General features: G+C 33.4%; 1 protein-coding gene across 3 annotated transcripts in view; it reads left to right on the plus strand.

Annotated features, from left to right (window-relative positions):
* LOC128985999 (protein numb-like) overlaps nt 1-22,284 on the plus strand; it is a 113,512-nt gene that overhangs the window by 84,648 nt on the left and 6,580 nt on the right. For all 3 annotated transcript variants that reach the window (XM_054406048.1, XM_054406046.1, XM_054406047.1), the window contains 7 exons: nt 4,228-4,380; nt 5,466-5,537; nt 7,045-7,122; nt 10,572-10,712; nt 11,047-11,242; nt 17,697-17,839; nt 20,254-20,383. In XM_054406048.1, coding sequence (XP_054262023.1) covers nt 4,246-4,380; nt 5,466-5,537; nt 7,045-7,122; nt 10,572-10,712; nt 11,047-11,242; nt 17,697-17,839; nt 20,254-20,383 — 895 coding nt within the window. In that variant the 5' untranslated portion in view covers nt 4,228-4,245. The remainder of the gene's footprint in view (nt 1-4,227; nt 4,381-5,465; nt 5,538-7,044; nt 7,123-10,571; nt 10,713-11,046; nt 11,243-17,696; nt 17,840-20,253; nt 20,384-22,284) is intronic.

The raw sequence follows: 22,284 nt of genomic DNA on the forward strand, positions 1-22,284 counted from the left end.
ATCACTATGGGGCTGGATTTTTGTCAGTGTTATTTTGAAAAACAATATATATATTATCCTCTTGATTAGTTTGATTAGTATTATTGATTAGTTGATTAGTAGCATGAAATTTTGTCATGTCAACGTTACTCAATGCCTGTAAGTCTCTATTTATTTATTTGCATGTTGAGTATGCCCATATGATCTGTTTGAATATTTTTGACCTTTTACTGTCATTTTTTCTGATAGGCTCAATGCTTGCATGGATAGATTTTTTTTATTTTTGATCTATTGTGACTGCCCAGACAAAAATCTTTTGTCTATTAGTTTTCTTTTCTTGGTGGAACTTGGACCTCATTGTTGACTTTGTCATATGCATGTACCTTGCAAATTACGACAATAAAAAGTTTCTGATTTCTGATTTGAAAAGTTGAATTTAAATTAGTTAGAAATGATTTAATGGTTCCATACTTTAAAGTTGATCTGTGCTTAAATTTTGTGATCTTCTACAAGATTTATAGAAAAATTACAGTTGTTCATAGCATTTTTCAGAAAATGTTTTTATAACTTTGAATACCTTATTAAAGTTACCATATAACTCATCAATTTATTTTTTGTTGAAGAAACCTTAGCAAATTTGGTTTAGAAAAATACCATTCAGACAGGTTAGTAAACATGTACTTATACATATCTATGTCACAATACTGTTTGTGGCAAACTTGATTTATATTTTGAAATTAAATAAAAAATATTTATTCATTCAGACAATTTTGTTAGAGCCACATGGCCCATTCGTAAATTTATCCTGAATTATTTTGGAAACTGTATAACAATGATAATCAATGTTTTTTATTTATAGACCCAGTATTACGTCTGTAAAATTATTTATTTCTTGTTTGTATTTGCAGCTTGTAAATCTGTTAAATTAAAACATACTCTTTCCAGAAGTAGTTGACTGAATAACTGTGATTGATTGCTAAAATAACCTAGCCTGCCTAATGGAAATAAATTATAGCCCATGTATATTTAACCAATTCCCCGCTGTGTCTTGCTTGGATAAAAAAAAAACTCTCAAATTAAATAGTAGGCCTATAATGATCAAAGTTTCTTTAGACTCTCATGTGTGGATGGAATGAAATGAACTAAAACCGACGTTATAAGATAAAGGAATAGAAATAAACTTGACAAAATATACAGAATTTTTGTGTAGTTTTCAAAATATTGCAAGGTAAGCCAAGTCCAAGACATATGTAGGGTCAGGATAAGACTGTTTCTTATCTTTTGTCTGCAGCTTAAGTCTGACAGAAACACCTTGAAATATTACAAGGTATCTTGCAGAAGGCTTCTTTTGTCTCTGACTATTCTGCTTAGGTATTTAATGTTCCATAAACCAGTGATAAAATTATAAAATATTTCTCTTGATACCGGTACCATATTTACTCAACATGACTAGTCCGGTTTTTCTTTTTAGCGAATTTCCCTATAGTCTATAGGGAAGTAGCTATTACCGTACCGTAGGTGGCACGGTTTTTTAAGTATTTAAGTAGCTAAGACCTAGGCCCGGGATTGATTTTTCTTTTTAATTTATTTGCCCGATTTTGATGAAAAAATTTGGTTTAAAGGTGTAAGGCGGGATAAACTTGAATGAGTTCGCGGGTTTTACGGGGGGGGGGGGGGGGGGTTTATGGGGTCAAGATTGGGTTTTTCTCATTTTTGACCCTCAAAACACCAAATTTTCCAATACAAATACCAATACTAATATATACAAATATAAACAATACAAAATACACAATACAATATATATACAATACAAATATAAATGTGGGAGTGGGAGGGTTTTGTAGTGTGTTTTTGTACGGTTTTTAGTAAAGGAAAAATTCAAAAAAAAATTGGAATTCAAATTCTTATGATATTTTTATGGAGAATAAGTTAACTGTTGTAGTTTGTGTTTATTTCTGGATATGTTAATCAAACCTGGCCAAATTCTTTATTTTATACTAAGCTATTAATACTTTACTAAAAGAACACACTTTGTAAACAAGGCTAACTCCATCCCTTTTCTTACACAACCTCTCTTAATTAGCTACATGATATTCCCTTTAAATTTTCATTTAAGTGACTTTAAATAAGATTACAATCAAGGACAAATCTGTATGAAAGGACTCCATGGTGTTTGTGTCCAAGAATGGCAGAAGCAATACCCATTATTGGCTGTTGATGCTATGAAGCCATCTAAAGTTGGCATCGATACCAAGTCCATTACCCCATTTACCAAGGTTCACTGAATGTTCCTTTATTGGCTTCATTCCATGCTCAAGTTACAAATTACGTTTTTCAATTTTAAACAATACTATCAGAAGGTAAATTAAATTTGCATAGGTTATAGGTTATTTAGGAATATTGCGAGATTAAAAAAAGGTATTTTGATAGTAAAGTATACGTTTTGAATAGTATGATTTTATTTCTTAAATTCAGTTACTATTACCTTTGACTATAGGCTATACGTTTTCTGTGACATAGTGCGGAAAACTGCCCAATTCAATCAGTCAATCGCCCCTGTTCATTCTACTTCTCTAAATCATTTGAACTATTTGGTAAAATAGTAATTTCATTGAAACAATATTCAAATTAGATCATGTTGTATCTGACACTTTATTCTGTTTGAGATGAGATTCATTTCATTGTTTTGTAAAAAATAAAAATAAATACAATTATAATATTTAATCAGCTTAGCAAGTTTTTTTTCGAGGGATTCAATATTATCCATCCCAAATCATTATTTACTTTGCTCTTCTTCACTCAAACCGTGCTTCCAAGTAAATTGGATTTCAAGGGAATTATATCTTCAACAGGCTTTTAGTGTTGGACCTATGATGGCACTTAGTGTAGTTAAAGGCAAATTGAGTTTTGTGTTGGACATGTGTTTGTGTTGAGCATGTTTAATGCTTTGATACAACAGATCCAGACATGATAAATTTCTATAATTAACAGATTTTCTTTGAAAATATCAAGAATAGATTTTAATTTGAGATACACATTAATATTGTTTATTTTAATCTGATGAAGGCGGTGAAGTTCTTTCTTTAGAAACAGTTTTTGTATCTTTCATTTTGAAAATTTTAAACTGTTTAATGGCTTACTTACTTTCCGAAACATTTTCAACGAAGCTGTTGAGAAAGTATTGAGTTTCTTTTCCTGGATCATCATTAAGAATCTTCACAAAGGTATTAAGTTCCCTGGTTGCATTTTTTAAATTTGTATAATGGTATAAAGTGTCTTTAATATATATCCGTAGAGAGAGCCTCATTTTGATATAAGGTTTTTGGAGGAATCTTTGGTAATCCTCAATGACTTTTCTTTTGTTTCTTTTCTCAAAATTAGGGCCTGCCCTTTAAATTGAATTTTCATCCAATTTTTTTTTTCACTTATTTTCTCAAAAATTATTTTGTCAAATATCCCACATATATCTCTAGGAATTTTCACAAAGGTATCAAGTTTCCTGAATACATTAATAAGAACACCTTGTAATGATATTGAGTTTCTCGGAAGCCATCTTTGAGACAGCCTCAGTAACTTTTCCAATAAGCTCTGATTTCTAACTATTTGGTTCATGAACCATCTAAACACCATTCTAAATTATTCCAAATTATTCTACAGGATATTTTTTCGTATAGCCTTATGGTTTTGTGAGATGGGATGGTAAATATTATGTATACTTCGTCAGATGTAGTATAAGTATTAAATTAAACATTCCATCGTGGTTGTTTTAACTCTTCTAAGGTCTTCGACAAATAAATTAAATTTTTAAGCTGTTGTCAGGATAAGTTAAATACAAACACATTATACACCTAACAACAAGAAGAAAATATCACAGACAGGAGACAGGTCTATCAACTGCACAGTGCATATTGTGAGCACCAGGACATCACTGGAAGCATACTGAACACATTACATTACATGACACATTACATACTGATGTAGTCTCAGGGTTGTCATCTGTCTTATTATCAGCTGATACAGCTCTATTGCATTGGTAGAGGAAAGTGTTGAAAATATGAAAATATGATTGTTAATCAAAAAACAAATAATAGCGCTGTTGTTTCAAAAAAACGTGTGTGCTGTCTCTAATTCTGTATTCTTCTTTGAATATATTGTTCTTTTGTTTAGAGTTTAGAGTAACAACTCTTTATTCTGTGATACTACATCTACCACTGATTGTTGTAAGCTGACGTTGTCTGTTTGTTACAGGGCCGCTCCCCTCGTAGGATGGACCGACTGCGGCGGAGTTTCCGTGACAGTTTCCGCCGCCGCAAGGACCACGTTCCCGAGAGCTCCAAGCCTCATCAGTGGCAGGCAGATGAGTCGGCTGTGAAGGCAGGCACTTGCCAGTTCCATGTCAAGGTAGGCACTGATACTTGCCATGCATAGTGTAGTAATAACGAGACCAACTGGTTAAGGTTCCAGAAGTCATACACTAGCGATGACTGGACCTAGGTTACTCCAACAGACATAGTTTTCTACACAAAATATCATTTTATTCATCCTGTTTGGCTTTAAAGTATCTTATTCTTTTGTTTGGTTATCTATACAATATAAAGTAATGCAATCTTTTGCTATCTCCATCTCACTAGTAAAGATTTGGTCAATTACTGGAAGCTTAACATAGTTTAATGTATTTTGAGTAACACAGGGGATAACATCAATGAGTATCTGCATTATCAAATGAATTATGGTTAACTTTACCTATTGGCAGACTAACCAGAGTCGAGGTTTAAATGTTAGTAAAGTAATGTCCCTGTTTTCTGTTCAATTTAAACTATATTTTATTTTTAATCTGCTATGTACATGGTCTGACTTGATAATACTAAATTCCAATAATTCATAGATTCACAATAGCACAAAGCTTTGGATCTTTCAGTGAACAAGATCAAACAAAAGTTTACGCTGGAAACTTGCACATCGTTAAATTCAAGCCACATCACAAACACTGTAGCAGCGAGGACCAAGTCTTTTCATGAATTATTTACACTCGTGGACGTTAGTTATGTTAAAGAGCAAGAGACATCAAACCACCTGACTCTAGAGAGGTGTTTGTGTACTCTACGATGTGCCATGTAAAGGATTACATTGCACGGTTAACCATGTAACTTAGTAACGCTTTGTATCCAACAGTCAAACATAATGGGATTTGTTGATTCACATTGTTACAAAACACCAATTGTTGACAGTGGACGCCAAAATCAATGTTTCTGGAAACATGACTATTATTAGGTTTACTGTAGTAACGAAATCTGTTTGAGAGGAATTATTACTCAGTTGTTATTTTTTCAACAAATATGTAATATCGTAATATTTAGCTTTGACTGTCCAATATTGAGATGTGTACTGTGTACAACTTACACCTTAGATTATAGGTATGCATTTTTTTAGAACAATTTTAGTAAAATCTTTGATAACTTTTTAATTTACTATATTATCTGTTTCAGTATCTCGGATGTGTTGAAGTTTTTGAGTCAAGGGGAATGCCTGTGTGCGAAGAAGCGCTTAAAGTTTTACGGGTAAGTTTAACAACAGTCTAATAGCTTGTGTGAAACTAAAACCATCCGATTAGTCAAAGACCCAACTCAATTTATCTTAATTGCCTTGAAGCTTGAAATTTATGAGTCAGCATTCGATAAATTTTAAAGTTTGGTTTTACGTTGTAAGATAACTTTAATTACTACTTTGTCAGGCCTTTATCTGTTTAAAGTTTATACGGTGTGCTTTTTGCTTTGTCTTTTTTATTTACTTACTCAAGCCATAAGTTAATTTTAGTATTTGTCTATGAAAAAGAACCAAGCATTTAACGTCAGTATAATTTTTATTTCGATCAATCTATATTTTCAATATTTTGGTTCAAAATTTGTACAGCTCCTAAATTGGTGAAGTTTCTGATCATTTTTGCAATAATTTTTTTCTTATTTCTTTTCTTATTATTAAATATCTGTTTAATCTTATCCAAACGTGAATTTTTTAGGAAAAAATAGTTTATTTGTGTTCACATAGTGGGTCCTATTCTAAAAATGAAATGACGAAATTTCCATGTTTGAAACACAAAGAATTGAAAACCTAATTTAATGTTTTGTCTTTTGTCCATTTCCCCATAATAAAAACCCACATAAATGTGGTGGCCAAATATCATATGGAAATCAAAACTAGATCACAAAGAAACTTTTTAGCTTCTAGAAAAACTATATTTAGATCTCTTAGTTTCTCTACAAGAAAACAAAGTCACAAGACATACAATATGTTTGAGAACTTTGCATGGTGCAAAAAGTAGCCGAGAGCTGAGATCAGGTGATAAACCGGTCTTGACTGGTTTCTCTTGTTTTCTACCCAGACATTGGCTTATCCACACGTGTGGATTTCATTCTGCTTCTTGGGAACAATGTTTTATCTCCTGTGATAGGCCTATCTTTTGAGTAGGTATTTGGTGACTTGTAAAATATATACATATTGTAAAGGATAATATATACCTACACAATAATTTGAAAATGGCTAATTCATAATTGATGACCCATGTCATAGGTTTAATGTTTCAAAAGGTTGGGACCGTGTCAAAAACCGTTGATAAATGCCACTAGCATAGTAGATAGATACAATGTAAAAAAATTAAAAACAATAGCAACCCCTCACCCAACTTAACATTCAAACTAAACAGAAAGTTATAAATAGTACGCTGAATTATTTATAGTTTATTGAACCTTCGTACAAAATCTGTTGCTAAACTAGTAAATGTTTAAAAGCACAAGAAAATTTCAATAAATAAGAAATCATTATAATTTTGTATCACTATTATCCAGTGACAGTCTATTATAAGTCCCAAATTTTAGATTGTGAACAGATTAACAGTCTATAATAAGAAAACTTTATAAATTCTTAGTATCATGGTATCATTAACACCGCCAAAATTATTTTTTTAGTTTTGTTTACATTCTACAATCTTAGGTATTCTTAACCTATACCTTGTAATTCTGTATATATTTCTGCTATGTACGAGTTGTATGAAATGTTTGTATGTTGCAGAACTCTCGGCGGAGACCTGTCAAAGCTTTACTTCATGTGTCAAGTGATGGACTAAGGGTAGTCGAAGACGAAACCAAGGTAAACCAATCACTATATCACATAATTCCATTAAGGCCTAAATCTATGATGTTATTTGAGTACCTTTTTATAATATATTTAACCCTAAAGAACCAATTACATTAGTCTTTTTTTCTTTGTCCCACTTTCATATTCCAGGACGCTAGTTATAGCCCCCAGAACTGCTTTACACATTACTTAGGGCTAGTTGTAATGGGTTGGGGCATTATCACATGGATAAAATCCATTGGTGATTGGCGGGATTTGAACCTGGGACCTTTGGAACCGAAGCCCAACACTCTACCACTAGACCAGCTCGCTACTCAAGCCTATGTGTAGGTCTAATGTTATACTGTACAAACTTAGTAATTATTACATGGACAAAACTTGATTCAAAATTATCTTTAGTTAAAATTCAAGTTTAAAACAAATGAAATAAGGATAAAGCAAATCGATCATGTCGTACAATCCCAGCAATTAATTCATATAGCCTCGCCTTTGGCTAAAAACATGGTGGGAAATGTTAACAAAGCTTCTATTCAAACTCGACAAAACTGTTGCAAATTGGAAGGATTTACTGAGCTTTGAAATTGGATTTTTAAAGTGGTTGGAAACATATATTAATAACTTTCAGAGAGATATATGCTCTCACACTCTTTGTTTAAGGTCAGAATAGTAACAATTAGTATAATTAATTTCATAATATATAAATTCTTTCTTAGAATATATATATTTGTTAAATATGTAACTTTAACAGTTATTTCCATTGGGAATAGTTCTTAAAATCTTGGATACTTTTCAATGTGTGTTATACCATTGACTATGGATTGAAGTAGACCAAAACCCATGCTGTATCCAGGTTTTAGAATATAAATTATTGTTTATTGTTGTTAAATTGAGTTAAATTGATCTGAGTGTACTTTTATGAATTACAGATCTCCGTTGTAATCTTAGGTAGGCTATATTAAAAATCTTGGCTACCTAAGATTTGTTGGACGAACCAATGTAATATTAAACTGAGTGTACTGTTATGAATTACAGATCTCCGTTGTAATCTTAGGTAGGCTATATTAAAAATCTTGGCTACCTAAGATTTGTTGGACGAACCAACGTAATATTATACGTTGGTGATAGCATTGAGTATAAACCTAACCTTATATTGGGTTAGGTTTATACTCAATGGTGATAGTAATATAATTACCAATGTAATACTATTAAAAACGTAGGGATAAAATATAATTGTACCGGAGCATACTCAACAAAATAGTCGGTCATTCAAATAGGTTATTCTGATTCAAAGCCCATCTTAAATTGCATGGCAAATTTCCAGAATGTACTAAGATACAAATTATTAAAATATGTCCCAACAAAATTTAAAAGATCTATTTCAATGTCAAACAAAATTTATTTACGAGTCACGTAAAATACTGCGACACCATTGGACAATGTAATTTTTGTTGATTTATTATGGGTGTTGTAAGATATGAAGAATCCAATCTGTAAAAATTGAAGGTAAACTGAAAATGAATTATGTCAGAAACACCTGGGCTGGACAAATAAGGGTGGGAAGAGAGGGGATGGCTTCATCACCCTGAAATATTGGCTTTGCTACAACCATCCTCACTCTACAGCATCTTCTATAATCCTGCTTAAGTTTACTGGCTAACTAATGCTTTAGTTCAGAGACAGTTCATAAAGTAATGCAAGTCACACCAGACACTATCTCTGAATGATTGGTTTCAAAACTCTTTGTATTTAAGTATTTAAATTTCAATTAAGATTTCCCCAATGATTTTGTACTAAACACTTTGTTTTGTTGACAAAAACAAAAAATTGGTCGAGAATAGTTCGATAGAATTGCTGTTTTTAGCTAAAAAGTCTGTATCTTAAAAACTTAACTCTAATACTAAACAAACTAAAAATAAATGTTTATGTGTTTGTTATTTGTATCTTTTTGTATGCCATTTGCATTTTTAATATTTATCAATGTAGGTCCAAACCATCTAAACCCTGTATTTGTTACTATTTAACATTAACCTTATGTTAAAAACATCATCAATTGACAGCCTAATGAAAAATAAAATTCATCTGGGATCAGAGTTGTTTTAAGTGACAATAGCTAAGCAGCATTGTGTATATTACTAGCTAATTACAGTACATTTAGAATTAAGCATACACAAAGAAATGTTCACCAGACAATTTAACAACAAACATTGAGATTCTACTCAAGGTACTGGTTGAGTTAGTTGCATCTTAGAGAACACACTGAGATTTGCAAGTGGTAATTACAAAACTGAAGTTACTTGTTGCGGTTGTAATGAGATACAAGTTGTGTCTCAAAGCTGTCTTTGAGCTAAAAGTTTCCCTGTGCAACTTGTCAGTGATAACTTTGATTGTTTCAACTGCTTTGAGATTAGTTAGGCTACTAGTTGGTTCACAGATGAAGTTAAATAATTATTTGTGAAGATTCGACAAATTTTATTAGTTAAAATGACCTCATAATAAATCCCTTTGTCTACAGTTTTTTTTTTTAAGTAGCGTTCCTCGAAGAACTATTTTTTATGAAACTATATTGTGTTTTTTTTTTTCAATTGGTCTTACTAGGTAATAAAAAAGTGTCACAAAAGACTTTTTATGAAATTGATAGTGGAAATAATCTTATAAACTTGGTTTATTTGAAGCAATGGCAAACAACGCCAATGGTTAACACGTTAAACAACGTGCAATGTTAATGTTTTTTTAACTTAATTACTTATGTTTTATAATCAATCCTTGTCTCATGGACATGGAAAAAGACTTTCCATTAATTAGCCCAATTGAAGCCAGATAGCTGTCGTTTGGGTTAGATTTCACTGTTTAAATTGTATTCATTGGTTACAGTCAATCATTTAAAGATTTTAACCAATTGTTTTTCAGTGATAGACATTGTTTGTGTTAACATAATCACCTGACCCATATATTAGAGTCCTGATAACCCGAACTAATTGCGACAGGACCCTGTTCAATATTGCCGTATTTTATGCAGTACGATTTTGTGAAAAGAATTTTATCAATGTATCTCTTATGACTGTTAATGTCCATATATTCCTCCCTCTATCATCCCATCACTGATAATTTTCTACGATCGGGTTCTTCTTAATACACCACAATCTTTAAAGAGAACCAACCGAATAGAATACTGCTAGGTAGTTTGGATTTACGTGCCACTCGGATTGGCGAAGTTCGGATTAGCAGAAATCAGTTTAGCTGGTTTGAACTAGCTTAGTTTATACTAGCGGAGTTTGGATTAGTGAGATGACTGTATGGGGATACAGTGTGACCAGGTAGATAATGTCTTGAGGAAAGGAAAATCAGTCTGCAGCATTCAACATTTCATCACTCATGATTAAATAGTTATTTAATATAGTCAAAGTTATTGGATTGTATTTAGTTACAATTATCGAACTCATCACTTATTCACCATGTTGCAGGGACTGATAGTGGACCAGACGATAGAGAAGGTATCGTTCTGTGCGCCAGACAGGAACCATGATAAAGGGTTCTCTTACATTTGCAGGGATGGCACCACTCGGCGCTGGATGTGCCACGGGTTCCTGGCACTCAAGGAGTCTGTAAGTCCAATACTTAATAGAATCCACAGTTGGTGCTTGATAATTTGACTAACAGTCCAAAATACTTGGTAATTTGACTATGTGTTGAGTTAGTCATTGGCCAATTTCTTCATAGTTCAAGTTTTGTATTCAATAAAATTGTTTTTTTGTATAATGCCTAATGGGCTAAAGGCTTGACTTTGATTGCCATGTCAAAGAGTACATTATAAGTTGACTTGTATTAGCTTGTGAATTAGTTTTGGCACCATATTTGGAGTAATATATGACAACTTCTCTTGTAAAAGTCAGATTTTTTAGTCAACAGCTGTCATCTTAACATTGTGGTTGTACACAGGGTGAGAGGCTAAGTCACGCTGTGGGATGTGCGTTTGCCGCTTGTTTGGAACGCAAGCTGCGACGAGACAAGGAGTGTGGTGTGACGATGAGCTTTGACACCAGCAACAACACGTTCACTCGAACTGGCAGCTTCCGACAACCTACTATCACGGACAGGCTCAGCGAGAAACAGGAGAACAACAAAACCAACTCTGGTAAACACGTGTATCTTTATAAATTACAAACAATTAGTACTTTTAAAATTATTTGAGTAAGTTTTAAAACATTGGTTTTACTGACAGCTTAAATGATATCTTAAAAATTTTCAAGTAGGCCCTATATGAATTTTGTGACAATTAGGTCCCTCAAACTAGGTACTTGATCTCAGTAACGATTTCTTCTGCCATAATTATTTCTATTTCATTTTAATAAAGGAGTCAAATTGATATTTGAGAGAACTTTTCTGTCTCCCCATATTTACTCTTCAGGAGATACATACATACATATCCTCTCCCGGTCCGATTATCTTCAGGACTGGGTGTTCACTAGGCCTCTCCGTTCTTATTCTGTTCCTCCACAATTCCACTTCCTCCACAAACTGACATTGCACTCCTCTTGCTTCCACATCATGTTTCACCTCGTCGAACCACCTTCTTCTGGGCCTTCCTCAAATAAATAAATAAATAATTCTTTATTGTCACATCAACGTTTTAAATCATAGCACAGCTAAAAAACAGATGACATTGTCAAAATTATTACTAACTTAACCTAATGTACAACAATGTGTCTTATGCATAAAAAATGTTTGTAAACAAGTTGGCAAAATGAGTTAAACGATGACAGAAAAAAAAATTAGTTTCTATGTCATACAAAATAGAGTCATATTGATTGGTTAGTTTCATTGAGGTAATCATTAACACTGTAATACGTTTTGCTAATCAGAAAATCAGCAAGGCTGCTTTTAAAAGATTTATTATTAATTACATTTTTTAGAGTTGAGGGTAGTTTATTAAAAAGTTTTTTTCCCATGTATTTAGGTGTTTTTTCTACAAGCTTCAGTCGGTGTCTCGGATATTGGAAATTATTTTTAAATCTAGTGTTATATATGTGGTCAAAGTTTTCGCTAATGTAGTCATCAAAATTTGAATGCACCGCTAACAATGTTTTGTAAATAATCAAATTTGGAATAGTCATAATATTCAATTCTTTAAAAACTGTTTTGCACGAAGATTTCCATGGTAAAAAAGTCATAATTCTTATAAATTTTTTTTGAATTTTAAAAACTTTTTCAATTTCAGAGGCGAACCCCCAAAATTCAATTCCATACTGAACTATTGAATAAAAGTAAGCATAATAGAGCATGACAGAAGTTTTCAGGTCTATAGAATTTCTTAAGCATAACATTTGAAAACAGGCTGAATTTAATTTTCCAATTACCGACTGAATGCACTTACTCCAGGTCAAGTGTTTATCAATATATAGCCCTAAAAATTTTACATTATCATCAGTTGGTTGAGATTGATCAGTGAGTGCCATTGATTGAGGTGTACAAAATCTTACAAATTTGGTTTTCTCTTCATTCATTTTCAATCCATTGATCTCAAACCACTTCCCCAATTCGGTTAGGCTTTCTTCAATTTTATGTTTTAATCCCTCATTGTTTTTTGTTTTAACTACTGCAGTAGTATCATCTGCATACAGAATTAGATTATTTGAAACATTTTTTGGAAGATCATTGATATATATAAGAAATAGAAGAGGTCCCAAAATCGAACCTTGAGGCACACCTATTTTAATTTTTTGCCATTCTGACTTTACTTTTAAATTATCTTTACAAATGACTGTTCTCTGATAGCGATTATTTAAGTAAGATTTCAACCATGACACTGAATTTCCAGAAAAGGGATACGACTCTAGTTTTTTAATGAGGATATCATGATTGACACAGTCAAACGCCTTGGATAAGTCACAAAACACCCCCATTGTGCTATGCGACTCATCCAAGGCCCATGACACCTCCTCAACAAAGTCTGAGAGCGCTCTCATGGTGCTTCGACCCTTTCTAAACCCAAACTGTTTGTTAGACAAAATATTGTGGGTTTCCATAAAAGAGGACATTTGGTAAGAAGCACATTTTTCAAAAACTTTAGAGAATGTCGGTAAAAGTGAGACTGGACGATAATTGTCTGGATTATGTCTCTCTCCATTTTTGAAAAGAGGTTTTAGTTCAGCATATTTTAAGTGTTCAGGAAAACTACTATTGAGGAATGATTGATTTATAATTATAGAGAGTGGTTCTGCAATGAATTTAGAAGCATTTTTGACCAAATTTAGTGGTATTTCGTCCCACCCTGATGATTTCTTATTTTTGAAAGATTTAATAATTTTAATAACATCCTTCACGTCAATAAATTGAAAGTCAAATTTAGGGGTCTGTCTTTCATCCATTGCCTTTATTGTTAATTGTACCGCCTCACTTTCAGAAGAGGACAATCCAATTTGGTTTGTTATGTTTATAAATTTGTTGTTAAAATATTCAGCAATTTCCTTTGCATTTGTAAGAGATTTATCAGCCACCTTTATATTTGCCAAAAATTGAAATTGCATTATATTTTTGGCAAAATGCTCTGGCTGGATTTGATCCCTAATACACCCCATAGGTGAGCATATTAAGGTCTTCAGGTTCTTCGTTTTGAAATCCTTTGCAAGTTCTTCAAATGCCTTGTCATAACCAACACCAGATGATTATGACAAGGCATTTGAAGAACTTGCAAAGGATTTCAAAACGAAGAACCTGAAGACCTTAATATGCTCACCTATGGGGTGTATTAGGGATCAAATCCAGCCAGAGCATTTTGCCAAAAATATAATGCAATTTCAAAACTCGACAAAAGCGACCATCTGCATTCTATTAAAAGAAGAAAAATCAAACAGGGTGTTAAGAAGAGGACTCTCACACATGGATCTTTTCAAGCGTCTTGATGAATTGTTCACGGACCATAATTACAATGCAAGCGCAAGGCTTCATCAAGCATCACAAGAACTTAATCTTGAAGAATCGGCATCCACTGACATTGGCACAAGTTTACATCCTTCCGACATCTGCTCTCCTACTCCATCAGTAACATATCCACAACAAAAAAACATTACAATAGGTCCAACAATAGATTTAACTTAGCCATAGAAATTAAGGAGTCGTGTATATGTAATAGCTATCATAATTCTAACACAGATACTTCCATGCATAACCTAATCGACCCCTGGCCTGTTTGTAAAAATGATATGTGTAAAAAAGATTTTGTGTGGTTAATGCATTTAAATATTGAAGGAGGGATAATTAATAAAAGAAATGAACTGGAATTAATTTTAGAAAATTCAAACATATCAATTATCTGTTTAAATGAACATTGGCTTAAAAATGATAATATTGGCATTTTAAACAGTTTTCCAAACTACACTCTAGCTCATTTTTATTGCAGAAAAGAAGGGACCCATGGGGGTTCTTGTATACTGATTAGCTCAAATTTGAAATATAGTGTAAGGCATGATTTGTGTGTTTTCAATGAAGAATCAATCTTTGAAGTTTCATGTATTGAAATTGAAAGTTTAAATATTATTGTAGCTTCTGTTTACAGAACACCTCATGTTGCAAACTTTAAATTTTTTCTTTATAAATTAGAGAGCTTATTAAAACTTTTAACAAAGGCCACAAAAACCAAGAACATATATATTACAGGAGATTTTAATGTTGACATTTTACAAGACTGTAGCCAAACTAGACAAAAATCTGACTTTATTTCTTTGTTAAAACAATATGGATTTAAATGTAATTTCTACCAACCTACCATAATTACAAATTCATCTAAGTCATGTATTGACAACATCTTAACATCTGAAATGAAATATAAATCTCCAGTTACAATGAATTTGGAGTTGGGCCTCTCGGACCATAGGGCTTTATTTATAAATATTTCAAGTGAAATTAATAAGCCATACAAAGAAAATAGAAATAAAAAATGTAAGAAAAGAATTTTTTCCAAGAAAAATATTGATATATTTTTAAATAGTATACAAGCTACAAAGTGGGAAGTATCTGTTAATAACTGTTTTGAAATCAACTGTTCAAATTTTTTTCAAAAATTCCAAAGTAAATTTGAGGAAGCATTTCCTCTAAAGTTTTATAGTAACCAAAACATAAACAAAAAAAAACCTTGGGTCACTAAAGGTATTAAAATATCTAGTGTAAGAAAAAGAGAGCTAAGCAGATTGGCTAAAGAGTCAAATAATATTGACTTCATTAACTATGTTAAAGAGTACAGAAAGATTTTTAGACAAGTGTGTAATAAATCTAAGAAATCATGTAACGCTAGTTTTATAAAAGACTCAGAACATAAAAGTAAGGCTGCTTGGGCTATTATCAAAGCTGAATTGGGTTTGGGAAAGAGTCAGTCCTCTTGGTCTTCTTCCATCCATTCGACGTTCACTCATTCTTTTCGGGATTCTTTCATTCTCCATTCTTCTTACGTGGCCAAACGATCTCAATCTCGTCTTTTCTACTCGTTCTCTCAAACTTTCTCCAACTATTCCTCTTCTCAGCTCTTCATTGTTCATTCTGTCTACTCTTGTTTTACCTTTTATTCTCTTATAAACTTAATCTCCACTGCCAAAACCCTACTCCATTCCCTCTCTGTTATGTTCCAAACTTCAGCATTATAGGTAACTGTCGGTATATAGTATGTTTTGTACATGGTAACTTTAGCTTTCTTTGGTATATCCTTATCCCAGACTAGATGTCTAATACTTTGGTAAAATCCTGCACCTTTCCCCAGTCTCGCCGTCACCTCTTGCGCCATCCTTCCATCGTTTGAAATCACCGTGCCTAAATATCTAAATTTTTCAACCAACTTAAGTGGTTTTCCTTCTACTTTTAAAGGTTGTTCCAACACCCTATCTCTTCCTATAACCATTGCTTCACTCTTTCCCTTACTTATTCTTAGTCCCCTCTCTCTCTCATAACCTCCGCCCATTTATCTAGTTGTCTTTTTAACTCTCCTTCATTTCTTCTTGTATCAGGAGATACAATTTGCTTAAAATAAAGGGCTTAATTTGATTGGTAAATTATCAATTAGGTGAAGAAAAGCAGACAATTTGATGTTGTAGTAGGCTGTTTATTTGAAACAAAAATATCACATAAACAGTTTCAGTTTTTAAATAGACCACATGGTAATAATATTACACAAGCTCTATTATACAGTTAACATTATGGAGCCAAACCATGGAACGATTTGAAAGTAGATTCCTTCTTACTTGGATAGCTAGTACAGGAGCTAAAATGTTCAAAATGTTGAAGCATCAAAAACAGAATGGATAGTTTTTCAAAACCATACATTATGTGTCAACATTTTTGTATACTGTACTGCAGTGTTCAACTAAATAGAAATAACAATTGTAGGGATTGTGTACCGTATAAGGCTACATTAAGGTGACTTACGAGGAAATTTATTTAAGAAAGAGCCGTTTTTGTGTACAGCTCTGTAGGTTGCCTGTACGCAACAAAAATCCTCCCTGGTTTCTTGCATAATTTGTGAACAGAATGACACTATTTGCAGCTCTGTAGCTGACGCTTATGCTTCGCTTTGTTAAAAATTGTTCAAATTGTTGAATCTCTGCTGTGTGCAAGATGAGGTCAGTGATACGTTTTTTATTACAAGAATTTTATCCGATACCGACATTCATCACCAAATAACTGAAGGTGGCCCTGGTGCAATGATAGAGGGGAAAAGTGCAGAAATGGGCTAGGGTGTTTAAAAATGGGCTGTGTAAATGTTCATTTAGAAAGGAATTGTGTTTTTTGTGGGAACACTGGATTCTGACTTCTGACCACAAAGTAAATCACCCCTGCTGCAGCAAACCTGCAGACTAAGCAAATTTCCATTCACCTGATTAGATTTTCAATTAAATCTATTTAATTAACATTATGTTAAATAAGAACCTAGGTTTGCTGCTATAGGGAGGGTAATAAAGTGTATTAAAAAATATATTAGCTTAGTATAAAATAAATAAATTTGCCAAGTTTGATCAAAATATATCCATAAACAACCAAACTATAGTTCGGCCGCTTAGATAGCGACCTACGAGCTAATGCTAGCCAATGCTAGAGGAGGTCGCTATCTAAGCGGCCGAACTATACAATAGTTGACTTATTCTCCATAAGAATAACATGGGAATTTTAAATTTAAAACTTTTCTAAATTTTCTCCAGAACCAATAACCATTAAAGGACACTTCAATTTCATGTAATCAAAAAACCTATTACTGATCTTATCTTGCTCGTGGTGGGAGGGACAACAATTCCAAAAATCTTTAAAACACTTAGCGAAGCGTACATCTACAGATCTGTAAATGTTGTCATTCTGTAAAAAAATGGTGCAAGTAACTGGGCGAGGAGCTCCATTGTGGCGTACACGGGAGGTACGGACATGTCCGCAAAACGGCCCTTATAAAATTGCCCTCATATTTGTAGGGATGAAAAGGTACAAATATAAGAGTCTGTGAGCACATGTGAAACATTTAAAGACTAAAAGAAACAGATTACTGTAAAATGTAACTTCTTAAAACAATCAATGTACATTGCTCCATAAAATCTGATTGACATCCTGATGTGTTGTAGAAGTGCCAGTAGCCACGGTAGCGCCTCAGACGCAGACAACACCTAAGCCTATCAGCAACCCTCATGCGATAGAACGACCCCACGCCAACATAGCCATGCTACAACGACAAGGCTCCTTCCGCGGCTTTAACCAGCTGAACCAGGTAATGTAATGATACTTTACTTTAGTACCTACTTTGGCCAAACTATTATACATAACTTTGTTTTATGTTGTTTGTTGTTGTTCCGGATCGGTATGACAATCAATAAAAGGTTAAATTACCTGTGTCCGCCGGTCGATCCTAATGTATCCTATTACAGGAGATGCATTTTGGCAAAATTAAATCGCCATCATCAGTCCTAATATAAGGTCTTGAGCTCCCCCATTAGGTGCGTCTTGGAGTTTTTTAAACACATACACAAACTGTACACTTTTACACATGACGAATAAAACATAAATACACGGTAGGCCTATTTTTATTTTTACTATGGACATGTAGACGCGCGTTGGTCTTGTGCCGAGTCTCGACTGAAAACCCCCATTTAAAAAATGTAAGTTTCCCAGCCATATACAACACTGATTCAAGGTCTTTTTCCCGGTTATCAAAACTCAAGAACAATTCTATACACAAAGAATCTCTATTTTCATTTACGGGTACCCTACAAATTATTGCACTTGCGATTAATTAAATCCGTTATGTAAGGAAAAATGTTTTTAATCTTACTTGGTTTGGATTTGCTTTCAAAACGAGATCAGAGTTGGTTGCGGTATTTGTAAACAACATTCAATGTAAACATATCAGTGACAGCTAGAAGAAATAATCTGGATTCGAACAGCTGTTCGTTATTTCATAGATGGATATGTGATAAACATTGGGAGAAAACTTTACAAAAAATCGCACAAAATTGGGTTTTTAAACGTCCGTTATTTTTTTTTTTTTACAAAGTAGTGACGCCATATTTTAATGGCTAAAGACAATCTCGCCAATCCAGTGAATACATTAAAATGATTTGGAACTTGATAGGTACTCTCGTTTTTCAGGAGAAGGCCGAGTAAAATGGCTCTTGGGCCGTGACAGACAGGAAGACAGACAGACAGAAATTTAGATGAGACTTGTTTAGGTTTCTTTAATGTATAAAACGTAAAAATAACCTAAATGTTTATGATTCTGAGCAATGTCCAGACAAAACTCTAATTTTATTTATATAGATATACAGAGTGGGGAGGGAAGTACCCCTACTTTTAAGATGGTGCTGTGGGTAGTAGGGATGTGCTGGAGGAGTGTGGTTGGGCTCAAATGACGCTGAAGCTTTAGGATTTTCTACTAATTTGTTTTGATTTTATGTTTATATTTTGTTATTTCGTTAACAAAAGTTACTATAACCCATAGTCCCCTTGGTAATTTTTTTTAAATTCATTTTTATTGTTTTTTTTTTGCTTATTTTTGTTATAAAGGGATTCTGCACATCTACAGGTAAATATCTTTCTAACAGTATGCGTAGATTTTCCCTGCGATGCAAAGCACACAAGCTGATAAAAAAGGTTTTAAAGAAACGTGCTTGCTTGCCTATTAATATACAGGGTGAATAAAAAGTCAAGACCCGCCCCCTCTAATATTTTTCCAAGTAAATATACTAAGATATCCTTTTGGTGGTCGTGCAATCTTAGCAAGAGGTTTCATTTTATTATTTTGAAATTTTTGAGTATCCCCCCTTAAGGGGGGATTTGGGGGGCAACTCAAATATTTTAAATGTAAACCCCCTTAAAGTGACACCTCATTTTGAAGTGTTTACAAAAACTTAAAGAATGGTGAAAACTAGAGGTCGCTATCTCTTCTCTATCTAAAATGGTAGCCCGTCAAATGTTGTGGAAAATCAAGGGTAAAATTGGTTCGTAATGGTAATATTGGCTATCATTTTGGATAGAGAAGAGATAGCGAACTTTGGTTTTCACCATTCTTTAAGTTTTTGTAAAAACTTCAAAATGAGGTGTCACTTCACTTGATGGGGGTTTACATCAAAACATTTTTAGTTGCCCCCCAAATTCCCCCTTTTGGGGGGACACTCAAAATTTTTAAATGTAAACCCCCATTTAGTGACACTTAGTTTTTAAGTGTTTCAAAAACTTAAAGAATGGTGAAAACCAAAGTTCGCTATCTCTTCCCTATCCAAAATGGTAGCCAATATTACCATTGAGAACCAATTTTACCATTGATTTTCCACAACATTTGACGGGCTACCATTTTGGAAAGAGAAGAGATAGCGACTTCTAGTTTTCACCATTCTTTAAGTTTTTGTAAACTCTTCCAAATGAGGTGTCACTTGAAGGGGGTTTACATTTAAAATATTTAAAATATTTTTTTATTATTTGAGTTGCCCCCCTTTTGGGGGGATACTCAAAAATTTCAAAATCATAAAATGAAACTTCCTGCTGAGATTGCACGACCACCAAAAGGATATGTCTGTATATTTACGTGGAAAAATATTAGAGGGGGGGGGGGTCTTGACTTTTTATTCACCCTGTATAGGATTTCACTTGAAGGCTTTGGTTTACTTATCGAAACTTTAACTTTTTCAGGCGAGTCCTTTTAAGCGGCAACTCTCGTTGAGGATCAGCGACTTGCCGAGCAATTTGGAGCGAACTCGAGCAATGAGTCTGCAAGTAGATGACTCAAGAACTCCAGCACTTATACATCTGAAAACTCCAGGTACTGTAGAACATGGTAAACACATATTACTGTAGAACATGGAACATGGATAGTGTTCGCGGATAACAAGAGCATTCTTCAATTCCTCTTTAAATTTAATTTTCTAGGCCTATTAAATATTGTAAATATTTTTTCTCACTGAGATTTTTGAATAGTAATTTTTAAGAGGGTAACATCCAAAAATGTCTAGTATCCATATGGTTGTAAACATTGATTCTTGAATTTAGACTCTAGAATAATTATTTTTATAAAATTATATTATAGGCTCTCGAATTTCCCTGATTCACTTTGGTTCAGACCATTCAGTAACTGTTATTTATTATATCTGGAGCATTGTTAGTTGTGAAGTTAAACTTTTTATTAACAATCAGATAGACCAGTAAGATTACTTTTATCCTATTGTAAATTCCACTTTTTCAAATTTTCTTGGTCTTACCTTTATTTGTTGTTATTCAAGAAGTTGGGGAAAAAGGAGGTGTTTTAGTGCTATTTTGCTTAAACATTCAGCTATTTTTACGTTTATTTCTTTATTTCAGAAGGCATTAAATGCCGACACAGATTATTATCTTTACCGTCGGCTGCTCTTTGTGAGTTTGATAAAAAAACAGTTTTTGACCCATTATCTCATTAGTATTTAGAATATCGTCTTTTCTAAAGTATTTCCTAATAAATTATCTTATTATTCGTGTTGTATAGTATGTAATTGGTAGATATGCTTGTTACTGATTGATTGAGTCAACCTTTGTATATTCGGATACTTAATATTTATTTTGTAAATATGATTATTTGTTAAATCCATTTAAATTTAGTTCAATTATTGCTTGTGTTGTACATAACATGTAAAATCAGAGTATCAAACATTTAGTTAATACAGTAGAGTCTAACCCTTCCGAACCGACTGGGGCCGAATCCTGTTAGGTTCGGATAAGTGGGAATTCAGAATAAGCGGATTTCTGTAATAATTGATCATTGCAATCGCAGATCACGGTTTTGCCGCAATGGCAGAAGATGTTCACGGACTAGCTGTTACCTCTGAAGATTTTTATGTAGTCGCGCCTAGCTTTTGTTTTCGCGATCCCATAAAACGTTTGCAAAGATGCATAATCAATAAATTGTTCAAGGTAATGTTCACAGTTTTGCCATGATAGCGGGAGACTATGCTGATGATGTCCCTAGGACCACAGATGATGTTAACGATTGTACCATGATCATGTAAGATGTACCTATTTGTTTCACTGCAAACAAATGTTCTGAATTTCATATTAGCTTTGTACTTTAAAGAAATAATAATAATTTCCAAACTTGCGTCGGGAGATCATCGGTCAGAGGAGAGTGGCAAATGGCATTGATCTTGAGTGAGAACAATGACCCAAAGTTACTGGATGGCTGGCGCTGTGGTACTTGAACCCCTTTAATCTGTTGCGTTTGAAAACTTAAGTGTAGAGATTCAAAATAGGCGGATTTAAAAAATACAGGATTCGAAAGCAGTTCTCTTTTAAAACCATTCTTTATGATTTGAATACAACAAACTGCAGCATTTTGTTAGTAGTTTAGCAGTAAACTCTATTAGCCAATTAGAGTACCTAAGATGATTTAAGTTGAACAATTTCTGGCCACTGGAGATTTGTTTCCGTTTATGATGATTGTGATAGTAACAATGTTACTATGTTTTGTCAGTGGTGGTTGATAATGTTGTGTTATGTTACAGTCAGTCCTATACCTGAAGTGTCACCACACAGTGACAAAGCAGACCCTGTCAGTGCCATGTGTCAACAGCTGTCTCAGGGACTGTCAATGTTACTATGTTTTGTCAGTGGTGGTTGATAATGTTGTGTTATGTTACAGTCAGTCCCATACCTGAAGTGTCACCACACAGTGACAAAGCAGACCCTGTCAGTGCC

The sequence above is a fragment of the Macrosteles quadrilineatus genome, unplaced genomic scaffold, assembly GCF_028750875.1.
Source record: "Macrosteles quadrilineatus isolate MER2022 unplaced genomic scaffold, UCM_ALF_1.0 Scaffold_2__2_contigs__length_208266976, whole genome shotgun sequence".
NCBI classification, from domain to species: Eukaryota; Metazoa; Arthropoda; class Insecta; order Hemiptera; family Cicadellidae; genus Macrosteles; species Macrosteles quadrilineatus.